At 42.9% G+C, this 26,247-nt stretch overlaps 1 protein-coding gene across 1 annotated transcript in view; it reads left to right on the top strand.

Annotated features, from left to right (window-relative positions):
• DTX1 (deltex E3 ubiquitin ligase 1) overlaps window positions 1-26,247 on the top strand; it is an 83,220-nt gene that overhangs the window by 49,997 nt on the left and 6,976 nt on the right. Inside the window, exons 4-9 of the mRNA XM_077296604.1 lie at window positions 13,920-13,981; window positions 15,638-15,799; window positions 17,265-17,326; window positions 17,469-17,627; window positions 20,630-20,791; window positions 20,896-20,985. Coding sequence (XP_077152719.1) covers window positions 13,920-13,981; window positions 15,638-15,799; window positions 17,265-17,326; window positions 17,469-17,627; window positions 20,630-20,791; window positions 20,896-20,985 — 697 coding nt within the window. The remainder of the gene's footprint in view (window positions 1-13,919; window positions 13,982-15,637; window positions 15,800-17,264; window positions 17,327-17,468; window positions 17,628-20,629; window positions 20,792-20,895; window positions 20,986-26,247) is intronic.

Raw genomic sequence — 26,247 nt, 5'->3', positions numbered from 1 at the left:
ATATACTGCCTGGCTCAGCTGATGGATCGACAGGCAAGTACTGGCGGACACAAGTGATGTACAGGCAGACCAGTGCAGGCAGGCACAGCTGACATTCTGGCAGGCAGGTGGCACGGGTCAGACTGGAGGAACAGTAACTGTTTCAGGAAGGACTAGGACACACAGGTATGAGTAAGATATAGGGATAGGCAGGACCCAGTTCAGACTGGACAGACAGGAACAGTTTCAGGAAGGACCGGGACACTGGCAGGTAGGACTGGAATACAGGAACGGGTGGGACCCAGTTCAGACTAGGAACAGTTTGAGGAAGGACTGAGACACATACAAATACGACTCGAATACAGGAACAGATAGGACCCAGTTCAGACTGGACAGAGAATGAGCCTCAAGTGCAGTGCAGGTGCAGAGACGCAGGGGCGGAACAGATGCAGAGCCACAGGGGCGGAACAGATGCAGATCCGCAAGGGCGGAACAGTTGCAGAGCCACAGGTGCGGACAAGCAAGGAAACCGCTGACGCAGTCAAGCAGGAAACCGCAGACAAGGTTGAGCAGGAAACCGCAGATGCGGTCAAGCATAGGACAGCAATACGGACATAACCAAAACCCAAAAACAAGGACTAAAAGAGAGAAAAATCTCAGACTAGGATATGCATATATTTATCTTTATTTGGAAGGCAGTTAGTCAAATTACAAAAATGGTTAAAAACTAAAAAGAAGATGTGCACTCCAGGACATATAGTAGTAATCGTAATCAATGATACAGTTGGTAAATAAATAAATAAAAAAAAATAAAAAAACACAGTATGGTACTTAAGGGAAACCTGATGTTCAAGATAAAAATAGTAAGTGGACGTGCAAAAATGAAAAAATTTTTTTTATATATAATATAAAAGATTTTTTGGAAATATAATTGTAAAATTTGCATAAGTGAATAGAACATTAGCATAAAGAATGAATATTAGAATAGTCCATAAATGGGTAAAGTGCACAAGTGCCACAGCAAAAAACGGGGGTGTATGCACACCAATAAAGCATAGATATCCAGAGAAAGTGCTCAATCAAAGGGCAAAACCAGTGTATAATAAAACTTTCAATCTGAACATACAGGATACCTTAAGGGGTTAATGTCCGTGTGCACACGCGCCTCACCCCACGCTCTCGTTCCGGGCGGCTGGCCATGGCGTCGTCCTCATGGCTTGCTCCTTCCTGGTCTCTTTCCCGTTCTCTCCTCCGGGGGCGGTTTCTTTTTCTTTTTCTCCTCCCGCCATTTAGGATCAGGAGGCGGATCACGGCTGCTGACGGACACGTCCTCAAGGTACAGAAATATTTGGACTGGGCGGCCATTATTGTTCGCGCTCTCAATCAGTTCACGCCCATGCTGGCATGCCCTTCTTCTCCTGCGCTGCTCGTGGCGCTGTAATGGCGGCGGTTTTGGCAGGAATTTTGGCGGTCTTTTTGCAATACACAGTTCTTCAATAAATCACAGTACAAGCACAATTCTGGCCCAGTCTCTAGGCGCACATGACCCGATTTTCAGGCTTAAGTAGATCCTGTTCGTGAAGCCAAAAGATTGGAGCGCCCCCAAGGGCAGCGGGGCAGTGAATGTATCGTCCTAACACTAAATACATGGAGGCATGGTTTATAAAATGTGCCTGGTTTATGTCCGGAAATATCCGGGGCCTTCCGTTATGTGTGGTCCAGTTCTCTAGAGGACATGTAAGAGTAGGTTTGGCACCTCTGCCCGGGGCGGGGGTCCCCCCAACTCATTGGCCCCACAATGGCAGCGAGTTCTGTCGTATTCTGGGACGTCACTGACTGAGCAGTTTTTACATTATATGTTTTCATCACAGAAATAATTAATATTCCGTACAGTAATTCACATTTGTCAGCTGACTGGATACTCATCATTTCCCTTTCTCCGGCATTTGTGCGTGTCTACGGCTTTTCCTTTCCAGTTGCAGGGGGCCTGCACGTTATTACAGGAAGCGCTTAGGTGGGGAATTCTGAGAATTTCCAGGACTAGCGGCAGCATTGTCCTATATGGGAATGGTAATGACATTACATATGGTATAAGCGCTATAGGTAACGCAGAAAGTTAGTGCGTCTTCTGCTAGAAGGCAGCCTGTATATGTGTAATGGCAGCTCGATGACAGTCCAGTAAATCCACACATTGTGGAGGCTGCACAGATCGGGATGAACATCTTCTGCTTGTTGCCATGGTAACTGAGCTCAGGTGCCGCTCATAGCAACAGACTTCATCCACTCTCACGCCGCAGGCAACAAAGGCCCCTGCTATTGTTATACAGCACAGAGTAACCTATATACAGTGAGCTTCAGTTCAGGGGCTTATTACATGGAGAGGGATGCTGATATTACAGAATATTCTGGATAATATGGACATCACTGGTCTTCTGAGACTGCTCCGTACCGAAATCAGATAATTCTCCACTAGTGATGAGCGAACGTGCTCGGATAAGGTGTTATCTGAGCATGCTCGGGTGCTAACTGAATGTCTTCGGCGTGCTCGAAAAATATATTTGAGTCTCTGCGGCTGCACGTCTCGCGGCTGTTCGACAGCTGCAACACATACAGGCACGTGTTGCTGCTGTGGAACAACCACTAGACATGCAGGCACTGGGACTGGAACATATTATTCGAGCACTCGGTTAGCACAAAAGCATGCTCGGATAACACCTTATCCGAGCATGTTCGCTCATCACTGTTCTCCAGTGCTTGATAAAAACATAGGCTCTAATAATTATTATCACATGATACATAGTTTAAAGGGAATCTATCATCAGGTTTTTGTCACCTAATCTGAGAGCAGCGTAATGCAGAGACAGAGACCCTGATTCCAGTGACGTGTCACATACTTGGCTGCTTGTTGTAGTTTTGATAAAAATCACTGTTTTATCGGCCGGAGCTTGTCACTAGAGGACTAGTAAACCTGTATAACCCTGCCCCCTCCACTGATTGGCAGCTTTATGCCTATGCACAGTGTACACAGAAAGCTGCCAATCAGTGGTGTGAGTGGGTTTATATAGAGCTAAAGATTCAGACAATCTTAGACTGGATCATATATTAGAAACCATAAAGCAACCCTTTGGTTTTAAATAGAAATGTAATATTACTTGGAGGGCTCAATGGTGAAAGGCTGAAAGCACTTAGATGCCTCATTTTCGCTAATTGTGTCGGTGTCACCAATAAGCCAATTACTCAGGATGACCTTTGCAACGTGTGCAGGGGTAGTCTGGGACACTCGTACCTGTCATCACCAGCTTTACTCCATATGACAGCAGGGGTGAGTATCTAAGGCTGCCTATACATCGCAGCAAAGTAATAGATCCAAGTAGGTAGCTGTTACCATTAAACCCTATGGCCCCAATTCATCATTTGCATTCTTTAAGTGACTTTTCTTATCTTTGTCTTATATTCGTTGCATTGTTTTCTCAATACTCTTCAAAATGATGCACGCAGTTCATGAAGTCAAACATTGTTTTTATTATTGTCTTTACATTTTTGTCACAAAAAATGGACCAGCAATTCTCTGGAGTACATTAAATTATTCCAGGTGGGGACCCGAGTACATTTACGACAAATGTTGTGACTTTTCAGAAATTCGCAATTGAATGAAATAAAAAAATCCGTACACCATAAACTTTGAACACAATGACAAACATAAAAAAATAACAGATAAACATATATGAAATAGACTTTGAAAAAGGTGCAAATGAAAAACTAGTAAAAAAAAAACAGACTCTAATTAAATAATAAGTCAAATGCAATTTTACCTCCCTGCCGTGCAGCTATACTGTAAATATGTTAATATGTACCTTCACACTAACAGATCAGATCACTGTGTATAGTACATTTGTTGTCAGTGCGCAACAATGATACACTGTTTTTTTCTGTTTGTTTTTGTTTTAAACTGTGAAAAAGCCACTTAACGTTTCGTCGGATAACTGGTGTCTTCTGGGGTTTCAGGGAACTAACAATGTGGATGCTGGAAACCAGGGCTTTTATACCCTCTTATGTTGTCACCATACCAAGTGTCCACAGGGAAGCTGAGTTGGTGGCCATCTTATGTCGAAGAAAAAAGGCCAGGAAATGACAGGTCTGATGCACAGTAAAAACAAAGCCACCAGCTACATTTAGGCTGTGTGCACACTTTCAGGATTATTCCCTATAAAAACGCGATAAAACTGCGAAAAAGCGCATACATTAAGCATCCTATTATTAGAATGCAATCTGCAATTTTTGTGCACATGTTGCGTTTTTTTCCACTGCGGAATCGCATTCCGGAAAAAAACACAGCATGTTCATTTTTTGTGCGGAATCGCGGGGATTCTGCACACATAGGAATGCATTGATCCGCTTACTTTCCGGATGGGGCTATGCCCACCATGCGGGAAGTAAGCAGATCATGTGCGGTTGGTATCCAGGGTGGAGGAGAGGAGACTCTCCTCCAGGGACTGGGTACCATATCCTGTGTAAAAATAAAAAAAAAAAAATAAAAAAATCATAATATTCTCACCTTCCGGCGTCCCCAGCAGGGGCGTCCTACGTTATCTGAGGTCATTGCCACGAGGCATTATTGGGACCGGAGCCTCGCGAGGAGCAGGAAGACTGCGGGGGGGACGCCGGAAGGTGAGAATATCATGATTTTTTATTATTTTTTTATTATTTTTAACGTTCTATCTTTTTACTATTGATGCTGCATAGCCAGCATCAATAGTAAAAAGTTGGTCACACTTGTCAAACACTATGTTTGACAAGTGTGACCAACCTGTCAATCACCTTTCCAAGCATTGCTACAGATTGCTTGGAAAACGCTAGCATTCTACAAGCTAAAAACGCTTGTAAAACGTTAGTATTTAGCGGGATATGGGTGTGACTAATTATGAATGGGTGTGGTTGCGCGTTGCGCGCCGCAAACTTTGTCCCTCTTTCCCATCTTCAAGAGTTGGGAGGTATGCAAACATATCCAACTGGCATGTGGCATCAGTGTCTGTGGATTCCACAGGCTAAGACAATTTTCCTTGTGACTGCATAGATAGCTATGGTCAGCACAGAGTGACTAGGGCATGGACTTTAAGAGCTGTAGATCCTAGGCGGGTTAGAAGGAGTTAAATCTTTGCAGAACATAGCTTGTTGATTGCCTGTGGTCATGTGCTGCAGGTGAACCAGTCATGTCTGCTCTTTTCCTATTTAAGCTGACTCCTCTGATCAGAGGATGCCAGCAATAGTTTTCTCTATACTGGTCTAGGAAAGGTGGACACATCCTGGAGTACTGGTTATTTCCAAAGTTGTTGTGAGCATGAGCAGTGTTTGGATAACTCTTTTCTTTTCCCCTAGTTGTCTTATTATTATTTTGTTGCCTCGCGTGCTGTAGAATTTATGTCTCTTTGTGTATTTCACTGAGAGCGTGTTGTGTGGTTGTGTTTCAGTTCTGCCCTGTCTGTCTGGTTTTGCATTTCGCATTCATGTTCAGACTAGTGCTGCTTAGGAGCATAGTAAGGAATGAGGCTCGGGCATCTCCACCTTCAGGAGTAATCTCGGGAACAGGGATATCTAGGGGCCCCTAGCCTTAGGGTAAGATTAGGTGCACACTTGCTATCCCGCAGTCACACTGTGACAGTAAGTTTTAGAGGAAAAATAATAGGAGACTTAAGTAGGACCTTTCATCGGTTTGGGCATGTTAAACTGGCAACATCAAGGAATAGTGTCAGCAAAGCTGAATGCAACGTATTTATTATGTTTTTAAATTCTCCTCTCCATTGCGAACATATTAGCTTGTAATGTTTAGGTCATAATTTATGTTATAGCTCAACTGAGTGTTACCAGAGATTTGTCTCTAGGAGCGTGTACTGCTTCTTCACCTGCATGAGGTTGACCAATCATAAGCAGTGAGCAACACACAGGTGAAAAAAGAACAAATCCTCCTCTCTTCACTGATATCTGCAGCTGATATGTAGTGATACAGCAGAGCTGATTTATGTATCATTATAAATCTTTCCAGGTCTCATATCACGTCAGTCAATGTAGGGGAAGGGTAAGAGCTGACAACACTATGAAGTGAGATCTGTAAGGGTTTGTAATGATACATATCTGAGCTCTGCTGTATCTCTTAGTAGTTGTAGAGGAGAGGGCATTTTTTTTTACCCTATGTGTTGCTGCCTGCTTATGATTGGTGAGCCTCATACAGCAGAAGAAGTAGACGCCACAGAGAAGAATCTCTGGTAACCCCTCCTTGGGCTTATCATAAACTGTAACCTAATCGTTACAAGCTAATATCTCCGCAACAGAGAGGAGAAATTAAATAATAAAAACTATATTTTGAGTGCTGCAACCACTGTTTTATCATGTGGCCAGTTTAACATGCTCAAACTTGTGAAATGTCCTCAGAAAGGCAACTTAAAAAATGGCGCCAATATTATAAAGAATAAAGTGCATATACTAAAGACACTAATAGAGAGCAAATTACTCATGAAAAGTGGAACAATGATGAATCAGCCCTTAGTATATTCTAAATGCCTTTAAATCACCATAAAGTGGCTTGCATCACAATCCCACTGGGGGTCGGTTAGCGGATGGCACAACACACACTCAATGGGATTGTAAAGGGGAGAGGAAGACCCTAAAAATAGGGAATGAGGGATGGGACACCTCCTGAGCTCAAGCTTGAGCCTGTCCCTGCACTCCCCTAACGCCCTAAGTGGGTCCTTCCCCCCGCCGCCATCACGAAACTCATCCCTTGCTGTCCCCTCGCACAGCCCTGGCTAGTGCACTGGCCAGCAAGGGCGCTAGCCTCACCACTGCAGATGGTACAAACACAGGGGTTCATGACAAGCATGAGACAGACAAGGTAAAAAGACAAAACTTAGATCTAGGCACTGCTGCCAAGCTCCACACTGCAGAAGACACGGAAACAGGACCCCGAACTCCAGAAGTAGCTGATACAGTGCTGACACCAGAGACCTGCAACTTCAAGGCTGGTCTCCATAGAGTAACTCTATCACCAAGTCTGCTGAAGCATTAGGTGACTATTTAAAGGATGGTAGGAGTGGTCACCACCCACATCAGCTGACCTAGCAACTCTAGCTGCAGCGAGCTGACAGCAAGGAAAACTGACATTAACCCCTGCTGGCCTGAAAGGAAAAAGGCTACATTTAAATTATAGTGGAACCAGAGCTACCACGAATCCAAAAATGGATTGTGACAGTACCCCCTTTCAACGAGGGGACTCTGGACCCTTAACACCGGAGCTCACCAGAAACAACGTACAGTGAGGATGCCTCAACCCACCAGGATTCACCTCTGCAGTCACCTGATCCTCAGGTTTATGGCAAACACAGCCCGATGGTGACGGAAACAACATATGCTCCGGAAGTGCAACAAATCTCAAGGCGCTGACCTGTGGAATACGTTGTGCACCTGTATTACTGGGGGTAACTCCAGCTGTAAAGTCCCCGGGCTGAGAATGGCCGACACCCGATATGGCCCGATCACCCTAGAACTCCAGGTCCCTTGCTTACTTCCACCTGATGTTTTTGGTGGACACCCACACGTACTCATTCACACAAAGGTCCGGACCTGAGCATTTATTTCCATGCATGCATTTGCCAGCAGATGGTGAACTCTTTGAGGAAGACAAAAAAGGCGCCCCCTGTGTCACCAATTTCATACCCACGCTATACACAGAGGGAACCAACACCCTCCCCTGTCCCTGAAAGGACACCGAGACTCAGGGTTTACTTGTGGAGGTTGAATTTTGCCCCTACTCCCTGGTAGCACCTTAGCTGCGCCCAGCAGAGAAGGGGTAGGTTTGAGAAGGATGGTTGAGATCTTAGCTCCCAGGCAGCAGTCCTTACAAGACTGGTCCCAACTAACTACTTCCCTGGATCGTCAATTTATGACCGGGTTGTGTCTCTTCAACCAGGGAAGGCCTAGGACGATGGGAGTTGGCATACCCTCCAAGATATAGCATCACAGGGACGCCTCATGAAGAGTCTCTATACGCAGGTTAATCTTATCTACGATTTGGGTAACACTCCCCTGGCTGAGGGGAACAGAGTCAATTGACCGAACGGTAATGGGTCTCGCCAGCGACCTACCGATCAGACCATGGGTCTGAACAAAGTGACAATCCACCAGGTTAAACCCAGCTCCACTATCCACAAGCACCAGTATAGTCTCAGTTACCCCACCAACTGCCACTTCAGCTGGATTGTTACACTGAGACGAAAAGATGGAGGAAATGTACATACCCTGGTCATCTCCCTCCATACGACCAGGGGGACGCTGCTTTTGTGATGGAGAACATATTTTGGCGCAAGCTGGGCAGACATTGATGAAATGATACGTAAGACCACAGTAGAATCATGCCCCGTCCCACGGTGAACCGCAGGCAACTTAATTTGAGAGGAGACTCCACCTACCTGCATAGGTTTGTCTGTCTGCACCAGTGTGTCCCCCTCCCTAGAAAGAACAGGGGGTAGATTCGGTGTATGTCTCCCTGAGGTGTCTATCCACCCGTATAGCAAGGGCCATGGCTGCCTCCAACAACCCAGGAGTAGCATACTGCACCAGTGTATCCTGAAGCCTAGCTGCCAGACCCTGACAAAAATAGCTCCTAAGACCAGGGTCATTCCACTGCGTGTCAGTGGCCCATCTCCGAAACTCTGAGCTGTACTCCACAGCTGGCTGGCCTTGATCTTACGGAGTTGAGACTCAGCCAGGGAGATGCCATCAGGATCCCCATACACCAGTACCAATGCAGCAAAAAACTCATCCACCAACCGCAAAGATGGTGAATCGGTTGGCAGGGAGAAGGCCCAAGATTGAGTATCACCCTTGTGAAGGGAGACTATAATTCCCACATACTGTTCCTCACTCCCTGAAGAACGAGGGCGAAGCCTGAAATTTAATTTACAGGCTTCTTTAAATACAATCAAGTAATCTCTCCATCCAGAGAACCTGTCAGGGAGAGATATTTTGGGTTCCGGTTGAGCCTGGACATGAGCCGAGACCAAGAACCCCGACACCTCCTGAAGCTGCTGCACCACCTGACACCTCCTTAACCTCATTTGTGAGGGTCTGGATCAGGTGAGCAAAAGCCTGAGGTTGAGCCATAGGTTAACCGGAAAAAATATGGGTTGGTGATAATGTCACGATTCCACTGGGGGTCGGTCAGCGGATGGCACGAGACACATTCAACGGGATGGTAAAAGGGAAAGGAAGGCCCTAAAAATAGGGAATGAGGGATGGGACACTTCCTGAGCTCCAGCCTGAGCCTGTCCCTGCACTCGCCTAACGCCCTAAGCGTGTCCTTCCCCACGCTGCCATCACGAACTTCGTGCCTCACTGTCACCTCACAGTACCCTGGCTAGTGCACTGGCTGGCAAGGGTGCTAGCCTCACCACTGGAGATGGTACACAGGGGTGGTGTAATAATTATAGGGTATAACTCAGGAGATTCTTTGCGTGGAACAAGACAACTACAGGACACAGTTTTATAAGTGGTAAAGTCTATATTATCACACGGTGATTCAAACAGGTGCAGAGATAAACTCAAGTCCACAACACTTGGTGCAAATATCAAATGCAGCTTAGCAGTCTATAGGAAACTTCAGAGGAAAATGCAATCACGCAGAAAGTCTATGAAGCACAATTATTCTTGAGGATACTTGACACGAATAAGTCCTTGCTTAGTCCAAAACACAGATAGATATGCTTATAAGGCAGTTCAAATAATATCTTAGCTCAACCAGGGAGGTCTGGGTAATAGTCTCAGGTTCTTGCAGAGCAGAACCAGCTTACATGTCCAGCAAATGCAGATGAAGGCTGGGGTGGAGTTTTATAGCAGGAAGACACAGTGCACGAGACCAAAGACGCCATCTTGGAAAAGGGCAGTAATGCACAAAAAGGTAATAAAAAATGTTCAGAGTCCTGACAGGTGGTGACAAGCACCAGATAAGGTAAAAACCCAACACTTTGCTCCAAGCACTGCTGCCAAGCTCCACAGTATATACTATGGCAAACAGTGGCACAACTGTCCATGTACTTGGAAATATCACCACAAGGGTTAATTAAAATATATATATTTTTTACAATAGGGCATAAAAGTAGTGGCGATAAAATGGACAAAAGGAAAAAAGTCAAAGTATAGAATATACAATCATCTGTAAAGGATATGCAATGGTGTGCATATAATTATGAATATATAAACATATATATATATATATAAACAGAAAATGTAAAAAAAATCCATATAAAAAAAATAATATCGTGCGTATATAGTCAATTCATAGATGCTGTGTATCTATAAATTGTGTATACAAAAAAAGAGGAGTATAAAATGTGTAAAAAAACTGTGTGTATATATATATATATATATATATATATATATATATATATATATATATATATATATATATATATATTCAACTAGTGTTCCAAAATACCATAAAAGGGCAATGTGAGTGAATTGGAAATTGCAATAATATATATGTGTGCAATATATATAAAATAATATGTGCCAAAAAGATGAAAGCAGCACTATGTGTGTGTATATATATATATACGTACATATGCATCACATCTATATACCTAGTGCACACACCAAATGCACACAAAAAATAATTAAACGATTGTATATACCTTTGTGCCCGATGTCCCAAGTACAACGCACCCGGACGCGCGTTTCTGATATTCCTTCGTCAGGGGGTGTGCACAATAACCTACAGAGAGTGCAAAGTCGGCGCTGTTATACTGATTAATATGATACCTTGGTTGATGAAATCTGCCTTGTGGTTGTTTTTTAATTTTTATTTTCAGTTTTGAGTTAATGATATGCCCGTGCTCCGGGGCGGCCTGTGAAGGGGTCTTCATGGGCGCTCTGATTAGGTATTCATAATGCAGACTTCTGCAGGCAGGTGATGGCCGTGACACCTGCTCTGCAGCAAAATCGCATGTTTAATATCCCAATAATAAATGTGGTTGATGTTATTCAGATAGAAAAAAAAATCCATTTAAAAATGGTGCCTGCCGTGCCTGTGTAGTAGCAGCTATCAGTGTATATAGGTGATCTGATAGCTGCTACTGCACATGTGCCGGCGGCACCAAATTGCTGGAGATGAAAAAAAATTTCCTTCTCCAAGATGGGGCCGCCCGCGCCTGCGCAGTAGCTGCTCTCGGCTATACCCGAAACCAACAATGAATGAACAGAAGATATATGGAGTGAACACCCTTCATCTCTTTAATGCAGTGGCTGCCATCTGGCTTTGCGCCACCACTATGCCCTTTCACCTGAAGATTATTGTGCAATATCTGTAATATATCAGCAGTAATGTATGTCACATTGGGATTATATTGTTTAATCTGCCCTGAAGGCTAGATTCATATCTCAGTGTGAGCTTTACCATCCCAGAGAAATGGACAGATTCTTTCTCAGGTGTCATCCTAGTTGCTTCCTTTTTCCAATCGTTTTTTTCTCATCCCTCCTTTTTCACTGCCTGAATTTTTTTTTTTCCATTGACTCTTAACAACGTGTCAGTTAAAAATGGATAAAACTTGGATGGACCTCTGAAGTACACAGTGTGTCCTTCTAGTTTCATCCTTGTTTCACAGATCCCCATAGACTTTAAAGGCTGACCAGCAAAACGGATGAGAATAGGACATGCTCTGACTGTCTCAGACTGGAGACACTGACACATTTTTAATACTGATGTCGGTATGGCTCAATGAAACTATGATTCAGTGTGCTGGCCATGAAAAAAAATTGTTAGCACATGGACATGTTATACCGATGTGTCAATGAAGCCTTAGAGTTGGTAATAAATATTGGTGTCAAGAACAAAAGGATATCCTGACTTCTGACCTGAGAAGCAGTTTCCATCAGTTGCTCATTGCTCATAAGATGGTTATAAATAGCAGTGTGTATCCGTTACGTGTCCAGGCTCCAGTGTTCAGTCCTTAATCTCCCATAATCCTTGTTTATCAATGGGGTGAGCAGGTGGTGTCTTTGTCAGGAAGCTGGCTTTACGCATTATGTGATGTCAGACTAAGGGGGGCTAGGTGTCTCCACACAGGTATATAGGCAATCGGCACTCCTCCGTGTGGACAGCTATTACGTATTCAACTTTTTAGCTAGCTTGATTTTCAAGTACATTTCCACTTCCAGAATACCATGAAAATCCAATTGCATTTGGGGTAAGTAGACTCGCCACTTTTATTTTCTAGAGGGTGCAGTAGTTTGGTAGCATTTGCTGCAGCTCTAGAAAGCCCTCAGCCAATGTTGAAGACCTAAATAGATTACTAAAGATTAGCGCAACGCTTTTTATTTTATTGCATTCATGGTATAACTAATTTTGATTCAGTAGTATTGAGGTTTTCTTACTGACTTAGGTAGAGACAAAGCCTAGAAGAGATGAATGGAGAAGACAACTGCCTGCAAGGACCTCTGCAGAATAATGAAATAGTCTTGTTGCTGAACAAGAAGGGGCATACCTTAAAGGGAACCTGTCACCCCCCCCCCCAGGCGTTTGTAACTAAAGAAGCCTTTTGTGCAGCACTAATGCAGCATTCTGACAAGGTGGCTCCTTTAGTTCTTGTTCCTGGCACTGCTGAAATAATCGTTTTTGAAATTTGTCCCTCATACCTCGAAATCGCCACAGGGGCAGGTCTTTCCCCCCTAATCCAGACGCCTCACAGCCGTCACTCATGGCTTCTGCGCACTGGGTGCGGCATCCTCTTCCTTCATTAGCGTTCCCGGCGCCTGCGCTATGTTATTTTTTCGGGCATGCGCAGTTGCGCTGCCCTTCGAACTTACAGCGCAGGCGCTGGGGACGCTACTGAAGGAAGAGGAGGCGGCACCCGGCGTGCAGAGGCCATGAGTGATGGCTGTGAGGCGCCTTTATTAGGGGGAAAGACCTGCCCCTGTGGCGATTTCGAGGTATGAAGGACAAATTTCATAAACGATTATTGCAGCAGTGTCAGGGACCCGAACTAAAAGAGCCACCTTGTCAGAATGCAGCATTAGTGCTGCACAAGGTGGCTCTTTTAGTTACAAACGCCTGGGGGGGGGGGGGGGTGACAAGTTCCCTTTAATGGGGTACAGGGCAAATAATCACACCCAAACCATACTCTTTGAGAGTGCCAAATAAGAAGACAGTAGTACATAAGAAGACAGTAGTACTATAACTGTCATGTGATCCCATTTATATGTTTGTTTTTCACATAGTGTTCTGCGTTAGTCAAGGATAGCATATGTCCCTATTTATCTATGTGCATATTCAGGTGTCTGGGTTTTTTATTTAGACAAATCTGTTTTTGATCCAAAAAGGTTCAGTTAAAAAAAAGAACATTTAGGCGTATGCTCCATGTTGTCTTTATCTTAGGTAAGAATATATGAGCTGGCAGTGCCTAGTTAAACAGTGGATGGTGCTCTTCTTCCATGTAAGCTAATTTGCTGCATAACGTGCTAATCTGCAAATCAGTTTATTTATAACTATGCTGTCTTACTCCTGAAAAACCACTCCAAAGTGCTGAAAATTAAGTGTCATCCTTCTGCGTTTACTGCCTGTTGTCAAGTATAATCTGTCGTTAACTGAATAGTGAGATTACATAAAGCAGGGGTGGGTCTTAAGTCTCTTTGTTCTTTTTGTCAAACTACTTGCAGGCAAGAGAAAGCAATGCATGCTGGGAATTGAAGGAGAGGAAGTTCTAGTACGTATAGGGCTAGTAAAATTTAATGAAGTGGTGCCACCCATTTATAAAGAGGGGGTGGCACATTACAGGTTTCGTTTTTTGTTGCATTTCAGATACAATTGTATTAAACTGTAATTGCTCTGTAATCCCTCACTGTGGAGTTTTTCTTGAGTTTTTCTTGCATATTTGAACATATTATGTATCTCTCTGCAGCGTTCCAGCTCTGCCTGTAAAGAACTTAAATGGAACAGGTCCTGTGCATCCAGCTTTGGCTGGTAAGTTAAAGAAATGTTGCTGCCTTGATTATCTAAGAAGTAAATTAGGCTATATCTGTGAAGACAATTCTCCTTTGCACATAGCACATGAATATTGTTGCGAAGCTGAAGCACGGCCTTCTTACATAAAGTATACTGTTTAAAATACAGAAGAGAACCTTGGTGTGCAGAGACTCTAATGTTTTTATTTATCTTAAAACCACATCTTTCACCAGAAATCAGAATATAAATTACATACGTTATTATAGATCTTTTAGACTTTGATGTATTTACTTTGATAATTAATTTTACAATATGTGTATAATCCTTCGGGATGTTTAAACTGAATCTCCACCTACCTACCTTGATTGACAACTCCTGAATGTCTCTCCTGCTGCTGAGATCTCACACTGTCCAGTACAAGCTGCAGATGTCAGGCTGGGTGGGCGGTGATTGAATACATTTGTACTCATGAGCTATTTCTATCTATAGCTTGACTTATAAAATGCTCACTTCATTATCAGAATTATACTGTCACTCTGACATGGATTTTCAAAAATAGTACATCAGCCTTATTGGATCTTTTTTTGATAATGTTTGTATTGATTAATCTAGTGACAGATCTGCTTTAACCATGGCTACTTTCCTTGTCCCTATAGAAATCTTACATACTGTTATTATCCCTACTGCTAATGTGACAGCTGTTACTGTTGCCTTCTTTTGAACCCGTGCTTGAGGAGTAATTAGGTGATCCTGCCATATACTCTTCATTTCAGCTTATAAGCGTGAAGAAGGACTACGCCTAAAACAATGCTACATATCGTATTCAGGCTCATGAAAACCTGATGCCCTAATTAAACTTGTATGCATTTACTCTGGAGTGAATTTTCTTCTCTTTGGTATCTACAGCCTTGTTGGTCTTCTGGCCGTGGCAACCAGAAATAGCACACATTTTAACGGGGTTGTACAGGCTTGGGACAACAGTCTGCAGTTGTTCTATGTAACATTGTGCAGTGTGCACGCTGTCATTATTCCCTGGTGGTCTTGGTAATGGTGGTCACAAATCCGCATGTATGTTATTTGCATACTTGCGATCACATGCCAACTAGACTTGTTTGGCTTGTCTCAATAGCAGTGAATTGAGAGATTGTGAATGAGACTAGTTGGCATGTGATCGCAAGTATGCAAATCTCACTCTGGGAAATAATGAGAGTTTGCGCACTTTACGAGGTCATGATTCGGCAGTCTGCCATCCCATAGAGTGATTTCAGACTTTTGTCCCAAGCATAGACATCCCCCTGAAGTGCCTTAACACTTTCCACAGGACATCGTACAGTCATTATTCTGCAAAGTTGTCTTACACAAAAGTACATCATAAAATAGATACGTCCACAGCTCAACTGCAAAGTAACTTATACCAACATTTCATTTTATCCACACATACAATTTGGCATTTATTTTCTGCATTTGGCCCTCACCTTTCCCGAGAAGACATTCTGTAGTTTTTCATGTTCTGTTCTGTCCTGCCTGCCCCTTCCAGAACATAAACCTGTGAGAAAAGGTATTAAATAATTTCTGTGGTGACTATAGGACTGTATGTGATAGACACTGGCCATGACATCAGGGATTGGAAGCAAGTAGGAGGTCATAGTCATCCAAGTGTTCTTCTTTTGTCAGGAATGACTGGCATTCTGATGTGTGCAGCGGGGCTACCTGTGTGCTTAACCAGAGCCCCTAAACCAATCCTGCATCCACCTCCTGTCAACAAAGAGGATATCAAACCTGTGAGCGGCATCAGTGGCATCTGTCGAAAGACCAAAAAGAAACACCTGAAGAAAAGTAGGTGGCAAAAAATGTGGCTGTCTCGAAATAGTGTTGGTGTGGGCTGTTCATAATACACTGCCTAACGACGGCGACAGCAATTGTTAAATTGAGGGTGTGTTCACACAGGTTGAAAATGCACAGTATATTTCAGTAGCGGCAAAGTGGCAGAGATTTCCCTAAATCCCATCCATCTGGAAAAATTTGGGTGGTATCTACACAGAAATTGACTCATGGTGAAGATTTAAATCAACAGAATATCAATTTATTTTGCAGATCTGTTTTGGATTGATTGTTGAATTGAATCAAATTTATTAAACAAGTCAAAATCTGCCCCACATTCCATTTTTTACAGATTTTGTTGTGGATTATGGAATTGTTAAAACGAACATTTTTTCTAAAGCTTCGAATAAAAAAAATACTATATTCACCTATGCATTGGTGCTTCTGTCACTCACTTACCTAATCTCTGTATATCCCAGGATCCTGCGATGATGTCTCATCCTATGTGACCATTGCTGGCCCAAATTTTTAAATCCTAAGTCCTCATTCAGATATCAGTGATTTTTCTCGTAAACAAATAAAAGATCTGGATTTTATAAAGATTTTGGATCCTATTTTCATCTGTATTTGGTCAGTGTTTCAGTTTATGCAACAAGTGTTCCATCTGGATTACTCACGAATGACACTTTGTGCTGTCAGTGACTTTTCTTGGACTGATAAGGTCCGATTCATCCAGACCGGCCATTGCCTTGAACAATGCTGGTCTTGATGAAGTGGTGTGCTGGAGTCAGATGTTCTTGATTAATGAGGCGGTGCGTCTCTGCATGAATCTGGAGTGTCTGAGGAGTGGTGTGCACCTCCGTGTGCTATGCCAAAAATTTTACTCCAGTAAGGTACTAAAGTGAGATTTCTGGCAGAGGGAACACCATAGGTCATCTTGAATAAGCCTTCACCGTGCCCCGATCCCACCCCATCTCTTCCAATTTTGTTGGTACTGGGAGTAACAAGCATGGAAACGTCAAAAGTTGCTACGTTTTGATGCAATTGTGAGTTGCATCTAATTTTTGCAACATTTGAAAGCTTTTACACTGGAGTTCTGGCTTGAAGGCTTTGATAAATCGGGACCATAGACTTATATTGGTAATTGTGATCAGTGACTTGAATGATAAATGGGTTCTATCTGCAAAAATCAAAGACATAATCTGTACATGTAAAATGGAAATCTGAGTGAGGATTAATACCCATTTTTGTGGCTACATTAGCTAAACTAGTGTTATAGTGCTAACCTTACAATGAACCGAGCAGAGGTGCGCACGTGTGACTATTGAAAAGGTTCACCCAGATCCCTATTCTTGAGTTTGGAAGGGGTCTCAGTAGGAGGAACACCCAAACAGAAAAGAGTATGGAATTGTATATGTATTTGATTTAGGAAATTATTAAGAAACTCAAGTGACTGAAATCTTCCTTCTTAAAAACTTAGGCAAGAACCCAGAAGAAGTAGTGCGAAGATACATCCAGAAAGTAAAGTCACCGCCAGATGAGGTGAGTGTTGTACAGCAGTTACAAATCTTTCTGTGCCATGGGGATTTAGGTACTCGGGAAACATTTAGCTGCAGTATTCAATAGGAAGACATTTGTTATATGCATAATACTAGTTTTCATTTTCTTTATATGTTCTTTTTAGGATTGCACCATTTGTATGGAACGTCTGGTCACTGCTTCGGGTTACGAGGGTGTTCTGAATCATAAAGGAATCCGTGCTGACTTGGTTGGGAAATTGGGAAAATGTAATCATATGTACCATGTCCTATGTTTGGTAGCCATGTACAATAATGGAAATAAGGTAAGTCCCTCTTTAATTTATTGTTCATGTTCGCTTCATTCTCCTTTGCTTCCATGTAATCACTAATGGTCCAAATACGCAGTTTACCTGCCCCACTCACTGCATGGTCAGGGTTTTGTAAAGCGCATTCTAAGGATTTCCATTCTAGAAAAGAAGAAGCCTTTACGGTCGACATTGGACATGTTTCTTCAGGAAAGATTTGCCTACTATGCAGTACAAGAGAGTATTGCACTGTAAGCTGTTAGGAGTATTGCGATCAAGAAACTGTTTACTAGTCCCAATAGCAATAGAATGCATTGAGTGCAAGATTCCTAAATAATGCTGTTTATATTCTTAAAGGGATAATCCAGCTCCAGTCACTTTATATCAGGTGTTGAGGGGTGCAATATTTAGAGATATCATCCTGCTTGCATGTGCGATATTATTATTCTAACTAATAGGATAGGCGTGTGATACGCACGTGAGCCAGCAAGAATCTGTAGAAGTGGCTTCCCCACTCACCTCCTCACATGGAAGTGAGATTACCACTTTAAAGAGATCCTTTCACCAGTTTTAGCATGTTAAGCTGGCCATGTCATAGAATAGTGGCTGAAGAGCTGAATAAAATGTCAATTTTTGTTTGCTTTTACATTTCTCAGATATTAGTGTGTAAAGTTTATGGCACCTAATATGTTAACTTCCACTATAATTAAGGGGTCATTATGAGAGATTATTCAATGGAGATGCTTTTTTTCCCCCTGCATGACGTTGGCCAATCATAAGCAGGGAGCATCATGGAAGAAGAAAAAAAGTGGAAATGCCCCCAGACAATGTCAGACCCGGCTTTCTCATGATATGGAAAGACACAAAGTTTTGCTCTTCTTCCCAGGTCACACAGATCTCACTGACGGCATTTATTGTGATTTAGGGCTTGTTTCCACATGCGAGAATCACGTCCGTGTCTCGCATGTAGAAACCAAGCTCTGGTGTCTGCACTCCGGAGCAGAGCGTGCGGCCGCATAGGAACACATGGAGCCGCACAGCTCCGCTCCTGAGTGCCGGCGCCACAGCTTGGTTTCCACATGCGAGACACGGACGTGATTCTCGCATGTGGAAACAAGCCCTAAAAATGGAGAACTGAAAGGGGTAGAGGATGGGGGAGATGTGTGTCTTTACAAAACACCTCTCTGCATCTATGCTACGTATGTTAAAATTAACCTACCCTTAAAATTGTAGACTGTTCATGTCTTTGTCAGTGGGCAAACTTACAAAATCAGCAAGGGATCAAATACTGATTTCCCCCACTGTATGTGACAAACTACAACTCTCATTTCACAGCACTGTTAGCTCTGCTTTTCTTCCTATCCCCCTACACTGTTAGTGACATGAGATAAGTGCTGCAGCATGTCACATACACAGCTCTGAATCATTGCCAGTCAGCACATTATTACCAGATGCTTGGATAGAGTCTGAATGGTGTTTGTAATGGCACAAACCTCTACTTTCCTCCTCACTCCCACCTGTAATCACGGTAGGTGTTGGCAATAAGATCTGCGATACTTTAGGAAGACAGCAGAGAAAGAAGCTGCCAGTTCTGACCTTTTCTGGGGACGTTTCCTTTTTCCCTGCATGAAATTGCCTGTTTATGATTGGTCAGTGTTATGCAGGAAAAAAGGGAACGCCCCCACTGAAGAATATCTTCTAACGCTCTGTGGGTTACAGTAGAGATTAGAATAAAATCTTTACAAGCTAATATCACCACAAAGAAGATGAGAAATAAGAAAATAAGAAATGTTTCATTCAGCTCTTCAGCCACAATTTCATTATGTGGCCAGTTTAACGTGCTGAGATTGGTGGAAGGTCCTCTTCACCGGTTAATAATTACTGTAGAATGCTGTTCAGTTGTAAATTGGTACTTTAAAGTGGCTATTCAGCCTTTACAAATTCCCGGCTTACACAATGGGTGCCTGACTTTTGTCACCTCTGACGATCAGCGGCTTGAAGGGGCGCTGTGAGCGCTGCAGCCTCTTTAGTGATTGCAGGATTGTTCATTCTTGCTTGCACTATACTGTTCATAACTGCAATACTGTCATGGTTTTCTGGGTTCTCGGGTCAGGTAGTTGCAGGGTTAACTCGGAGGGCCTCTTTCTGGGTCCTGGGAGGCTTTTTATAGCCTCACTATGAGGTCAATCTTTGTCGTTTATACTTTGACCCTTGGCTGAGTGTGTCTGACCCTGGTGTGCCTCTGCTTTGTGCATGTACTACTGTCTATCTGTTTGGTTTCTGATGTTTCCGTCCCCGTTGTGATACTTGCCTGCCATTTCTGTACCGTCTATTGCCCGTTCTGGTGTTCTGATCTCTTGCTACGTCCTGACTATTCTTCTAACTGCCCCTGTGTACTGCGCTGACCTCTCTGTATTTGACTTTGGCTTGTGTGACTACGTGTTTTCCTGTCACGCCTTTTTAACATCCCTGGGCTCTCCTCTCCCATTTGCACTTTTCCCCCTGGATCCACTGCAGCCCCACGCTGTAGGCTCAAACAGCGGCGCTGGGCTCCGCCCACCCCCTCTGGCTCACAGCCCCCTCTGGCACCACTGGTACCGCTCTCACGAGTCCCCGGTGTCAGAGGCTGTCCACAGCACCAGACGTCCAGGCTAACTCCCTGTGCAGCCGCCGGGGAGTGCCCGTCGGGTAGCTGGTCCTGACAAATACAAGATATTGCTAAATTGTCCTATTCACTTGAATGGAACAATACTGTAAAACTTTGCCCAACTGCTACCGAAAATGAGCAGCACGGCCCCTTCACACAGCTGTTCAATTGGGATGCCAATATTTCGTCCCTCTCCCCATCGAACATTGATGACCCGTCCTATCAATATGATTAATAACCTCTTTATTGAAGTTGACGGTCAAGGGAAAACATTTTGGCTTTGTTTTTCTTCTATTGTAGCTTTCAGATCATAGCTTTACTATATGTTCTGTTTGTTACATTGTACAAAGAACCTTTGATACTTTCTCCCCAGGATGGCAGCTTGCAGTGTCCCACATGTAAAGCAATTTATGGGGAGAAAACAGGCACACAACCGCCAGGGAAGATGGAGTTTCATGTCATCCCTCACGCACTTCCAGGATATCCTGAATACAAGACGATTCGCATAGTGTATGATATTCCAAGTGGAATGCAGGTATGAGCAAATGATTTACAGATCTTTGTGTAAATTATGGGGTCAATTATTTTGGTCTACAAATTATTGTTTTTTATCACTTGAAATACTATTTTGGTTTCCAGGGGCCTGAACATCCGAACCCAGGGAGGAAGTTCACAGCCCGAGGATTTCCACGTCACTGTTACTTGCCAGATAATGACAAAGGAAGGAAGGTGAGAAACAAAGAAAATTAATTAGCATAGTAAAGCGAAATCAATCCAACCTTATATGTGCGACTATGCCATAAATACGTGTCAGAAATATCTGATGTGGGGTCACATTATTGGAATCTTCACTTGTCTCCAGAATGGGAACCCGCTACACCCATTCTAATCTCATGGAGAAGTGAATGGAGAGAGCCGCACACTGTCAGGAGACACCATTGCAGAATCCATCACCTTTCACATAAAAAAATAGCACTGCATGCAACACTATTTTTTCTAAGAAAGTGATAGAAGAAATCATTAGACCCCATTTTAAGTCAGTGGGATTCGTCATGAGCCACTGGTGTCCCTTTTGCTGCAGATCTGTCAAAAACTTGTGGATTCCATTACAAACAGACACAACAAATGAGCTATTAATAGAGCCATACTCCTTCTAGTCAAGGGCATGTGAAATAGCAAAAAGTGTAAATTACATATAGAGCATAACAACATACACATTTTTAAGAAGTAGCTGCTACCCAATCAAAAGTGTCCAGTATTTGCTCTTTTTTTTACTTCTTTACTGTTTTAAATACACCATACGATACCACAGATATGGGCATTTTTATTTAGTGCAAATTTTATTTGTCTTTACTACGGGGGCATGGCTTGTAAGATTCTCTGGGGGCGGGTCTTTAGGCTACTCTGCATAATTACCCTATATCACACACCCCCTTGATAAAGATCATGAAAATTAACACTGAATAAAAAGATCTGTATCTCAGGAACCGGTGCTGGGATGTCAAAGTCATATACACAGTGGGCCAAAATTAAGAATTTGGACAAAGTCAAGGGCCAACATTTATATTTATAATATTAGTCAAGACAGAAAAAAAGGTGGGAAGAGTAAAAAATTGGTTAGGGAGGAAGGGAGAATCCCAATACTGTAAGGGAACTTAGTGTTGTGGGGATGGTAGATAGCAGTATCCAAGGGGATGCAAAGGGTGTTGTGACTCTCAAATACAGCTCTGGCAAAAATTAAGAGACTAGTGCAAAATTTTCAGTTTGTCTGATTATTCTATAACCTACCGACAACATGTCTCTGAAGTTCCAAGCAATAAATGTTGTATTTATTTTCTGAAAATGAGAAATGGTCAAAATAACAAAAAAAATGCATTGCTTGCAGACCTCAAATAATGCAAAAAAAAAACAAGTTCTTAATCATTTAGAAACAACAATACTAATGTTTTAACTTAGGAAGAGTTCAGAAATCAATATTTTGTGGAATAACCATGATTTTTAATCACAGCTTTCATGCGTCTTGGCATGCTTTCCACCAGTCTTTCACACCGCTTTTGGGTGAACTTATGCCACTCCTGGCACAAAAATGTAAGCAGTTCTTCTTTGTTTGATGGCTTGTGACTATCCAGCTTCCTCTTGATTATATTCCAGAGGTTTTCAATGGGGTTCAGTTCTGGAGATTGGGCTTCCCATGACAGGGTTTTGATGTGGTGATCCTTCATCCCCACGCACGCCAAAACTTATGAAAGCTGTGATTAAAAATCATGGTTATTCCACAAAATATTGATTTCTGAACTCTTCCCTAGTTAAAACATTAGTATTATGAACTTGTTTTTTTTTGCATTATTTGAGGTCTGCAAGCAATGCATTTTTTTGTTATTTTGACCATTTCTCATTTTCAGAAAAAAAATACAAAATGTATTGCTTGGAACTTCAGAGACATGTTGTCAGTAGTTTATAGAATAAAAGAACAATTTACATTTTACTCAAAAATATACCTAGAAAGAGAAAAATCAGACAAACTGAAAATTTTGCAGTGGTCTCTTAATTTTTGCCAGATCTGTATAAGGAAATATTGGTGCATCAAATAAGGTGGAAGCTATATGCCATAAAAATTTAAATGTTTATTGATATAAATTAAAACAATAGAAATAAAGTTAAAATGTGGTCAGGATTGGGACAATAGTGCAAAAAGTGGCCACATTAAAGAATACAGCGCCATAACAATATTACTTACCGTATATACTCGAGTATAAGCCGACCCGAGTATAAGCCGACCCCCCTAATTTTGCCACAAAAAACTGGGAAAACTTATTGACTCGAGTATAAGCCTAGGGTGGAAAATGCAGCAGCTACCGGTGAATTTCAAAAATAAAAATAGATGCTCCATACCGTTCATTATGGCCCCATAGATGCTCCATATAAAGCTGTGCCACATATAATGCTCTGCACTGTTCATTATGGCCCCATAGATGCTCCACATAAAGCTGTGCCATATATAATGCTCTGCACCGTTCATTATGGCCCCATAGATGCTCCATATAAAGCTGTGCCACATATAATGCTCTGCACCGTTCATTATGGCCCCATAGATGCTTTACATAAAGCTGTGCCATATATAATGCTCTGCACCGTTCATTATGGCCCCATAGATGCTCCATATAAAGCTGTGCCACATATAATGCTCTGCACCGTTCATTATGGCCCCATAGATGCTCCACATAAAGCTGTGCCATATATAATGCTCTGCACCGTTCATTATGGCCCCATAGATGCTCCATATAAAGCTGTGCCACATATAATGCTCTGCACCGTTCATTATGGCCCCATAGATGCTCCACATAAAGCTGTGCCATATATAATGCTCTGCACCGTTCATTATGGCCCCATAGATGCTCCATATAAAGCTGTGCCACATATAATGCTCTGCACCGTTCATTAATGCTCTGCACCGTTCATTATGGCCCCATAGATGCTCCACATAAAGCTGTGCCATATATAATGCTCTGCACCGTTCATTATGGCCCCATAGATGCTCCATATAAAGCTGTGCCACATATAATGCTCTGCACCGTTCATTATGGCCCCATAGATGCTCCACATAAAGCTGTGCCATATATAATGCTCTGCACCGTTCATTATGGCCCCATAGATGCTCCACATAAAGCTGTGCCATATATAATGCTCTGCACCGTTCATTATGGCCCCATAGATGCTCCACATAAAGCTGTGCCATATATAATGCTCTGCACCGTTCATTATGGCCCCATAGATGCTCCACATAAAGCTGTGCCATATATAATGCTCTGCACCGTTCATTATGGCCCCATAGATGCTCCATATAAAGCTGTGCCACATATAATGCTCTGCGCCGTTCATTATGGCCCCATAGATGCTCCACATAAAGCTGTGCCATATATAATGCTCTGCACCGTTCATTATGGCCCCATAGATGCTCAATATAAAGCTGTGCCAAATATAATGCTCTGCACCATTCATTATGGCCCCATAGATGCTCCACATAAAGCTGTGCCATATATAATGCTCTGCACCGTTCATTATGGCCCCATAGATGCTCCATATAAAGCTGTGCCACATATAATGCTCTGCACCGTTCATTATTGCCCCATAGATGCTCCACATAAAGCTGTGCCACATATAATGCTCTGCACCATTCATTATGGCCCCATAGATGCTCCACATAAAGCTGTGCCACATATAATGCTCTGCACCATTCATTATGGCCCCATAGATGCTCCATATAAAGCTGTGACACATATAATGCTCTGCACCATTCATTATGGCCCTATAGATGCTCCATATAAAGCTGTGACACATATAATGCTCTGCACCGTTCATTATGGCCCCATAGATGCTCCACAGAAAGCTGTGCCATATATAATGCTCTGCACCGTTCATTGTTGCCCCATAGATGTGCCATAGAAAGCTATGCCCCATATACAATGCTCTGCACCGTTCATTATTGCCCCATAGATGTGCCATAGAAAGCTATGCCCCATCTATAATGCTGCTGCTGCAATAAAAAAAAAAAATGACATACTCACCTCTCTTGCTTGCAGCTCCTCAGTGTCCCGTCTCGGCGTCTCTCCGCACTGACTGTTCAGGCAGAGGGCGGCGCACACACTAGTACGTCATCGCGCCCTCTGACCTGAACAGTCAGACCAAGAGGATGGGAAGACGGAGCCGCGCCCGGCGTGTGGAACGGGAACAGGTAACTATGTAATACTCACCTGCTCCCGGCGTCCCTGGCTCCTTGTCCCAGACAGATGGTCTCCGGATGCCGCAGCCTCTTCCTCTGTCAGCGGTCACCGTTACCGCTGATTAGAGGAATGAATATGCAGCTCCACCCCTATGGGAGTGGAGTCCATATTCATAACTTTAATGAGCGGTCCCACGTGACCGCTGAACAGGGGACGAGCTGCGGCACCGAAGACCGTGGGACGGGCAGGGGGAGCGCCAGGAGTGCCGGGACTAGGTGAGTATATGACAGACCTCTCTCCCCCTCACCCGCCGACCCCACCGCCGATCATGACTCGAGTATAAGCCGAGAGGGGCACTTTCAGCCCAAAAATTTGGGCTGAAAATCTCGGCTTATACTCGAGTATATACGGTATATGTAAAATAGTGAATTCTAAGTGGTTCTACTGCTAAACGCGAAACGCGCGTCAGGGTGTCAGCGTCACTTATATGCCCATATACCACAGTTTATCATCTTTTTCTTAGCCCTTATTGCCTGGCTCTTTTACTACTTGACATGCTTTCTCTAAAGATACCAACTTTAAATACCTAAACTGCTAATAGTTACACTGACCTAGGTATAAGGATATTCACTTTCTGAACTACTGCATGTGGTGACACAGATAATCCTACTTTTTGGTCTGGGGATATATTACAAATCCTTTTTGGAAGCTGTTTTGCTCCTCAATGACTATGATATATATACCCTCAGCCCTGCAGCAGTAGAACCACTTAGAATTCACTATATTACATATATGTTATGGCACTGTATTCCTTAATGTGGCCACTTTTTGCGCTATTGTCCCTATCTTGACCACATTTTTTAACTTTATTTCTATTGTTTTAATTTATATCAATAAAATTTTTTATGGCATATAGCTTCCACCTTTTTTCCTTATTTGATGCATGAACTTTATGGAAGCGCCATTTAGGCAGCTTAATACTTTGATGATTACTAAGGGAATATTGGGTAGTAGCGAACATAAAAAATACGTAAACAGCACTGAAATAATATTCGCAGAATCAAGATGGTGGGGTGTGAACAAAAAAGTAAAATCTCAATACAGGAGGATAGAAATGTACAAAATAACAAGATGGAGAATACATGACCAAATAGAATAATAAAATAAATCATGGCATACCAGTGCCCAGGTTGTGGAGGAGATAGAAGGTAGTTAGAGTCATGCACGCTGTGATGTATGGGAGAGCGCACGCTCATGTAGGGAGAAGAGG

This window comes from Ranitomeya variabilis, chromosome 1 (genome assembly GCF_051348905.1).
Source record: "Ranitomeya variabilis isolate aRanVar5 chromosome 1, aRanVar5.hap1, whole genome shotgun sequence".
NCBI lineage: Eukaryota > Metazoa > Chordata > Amphibia > Anura > Dendrobatidae > Ranitomeya > Ranitomeya variabilis.
The sequence above is the reverse complement of the archived record's forward strand: the minus strand, read 5'-3'. Positions and strand labels throughout refer to the sequence as shown.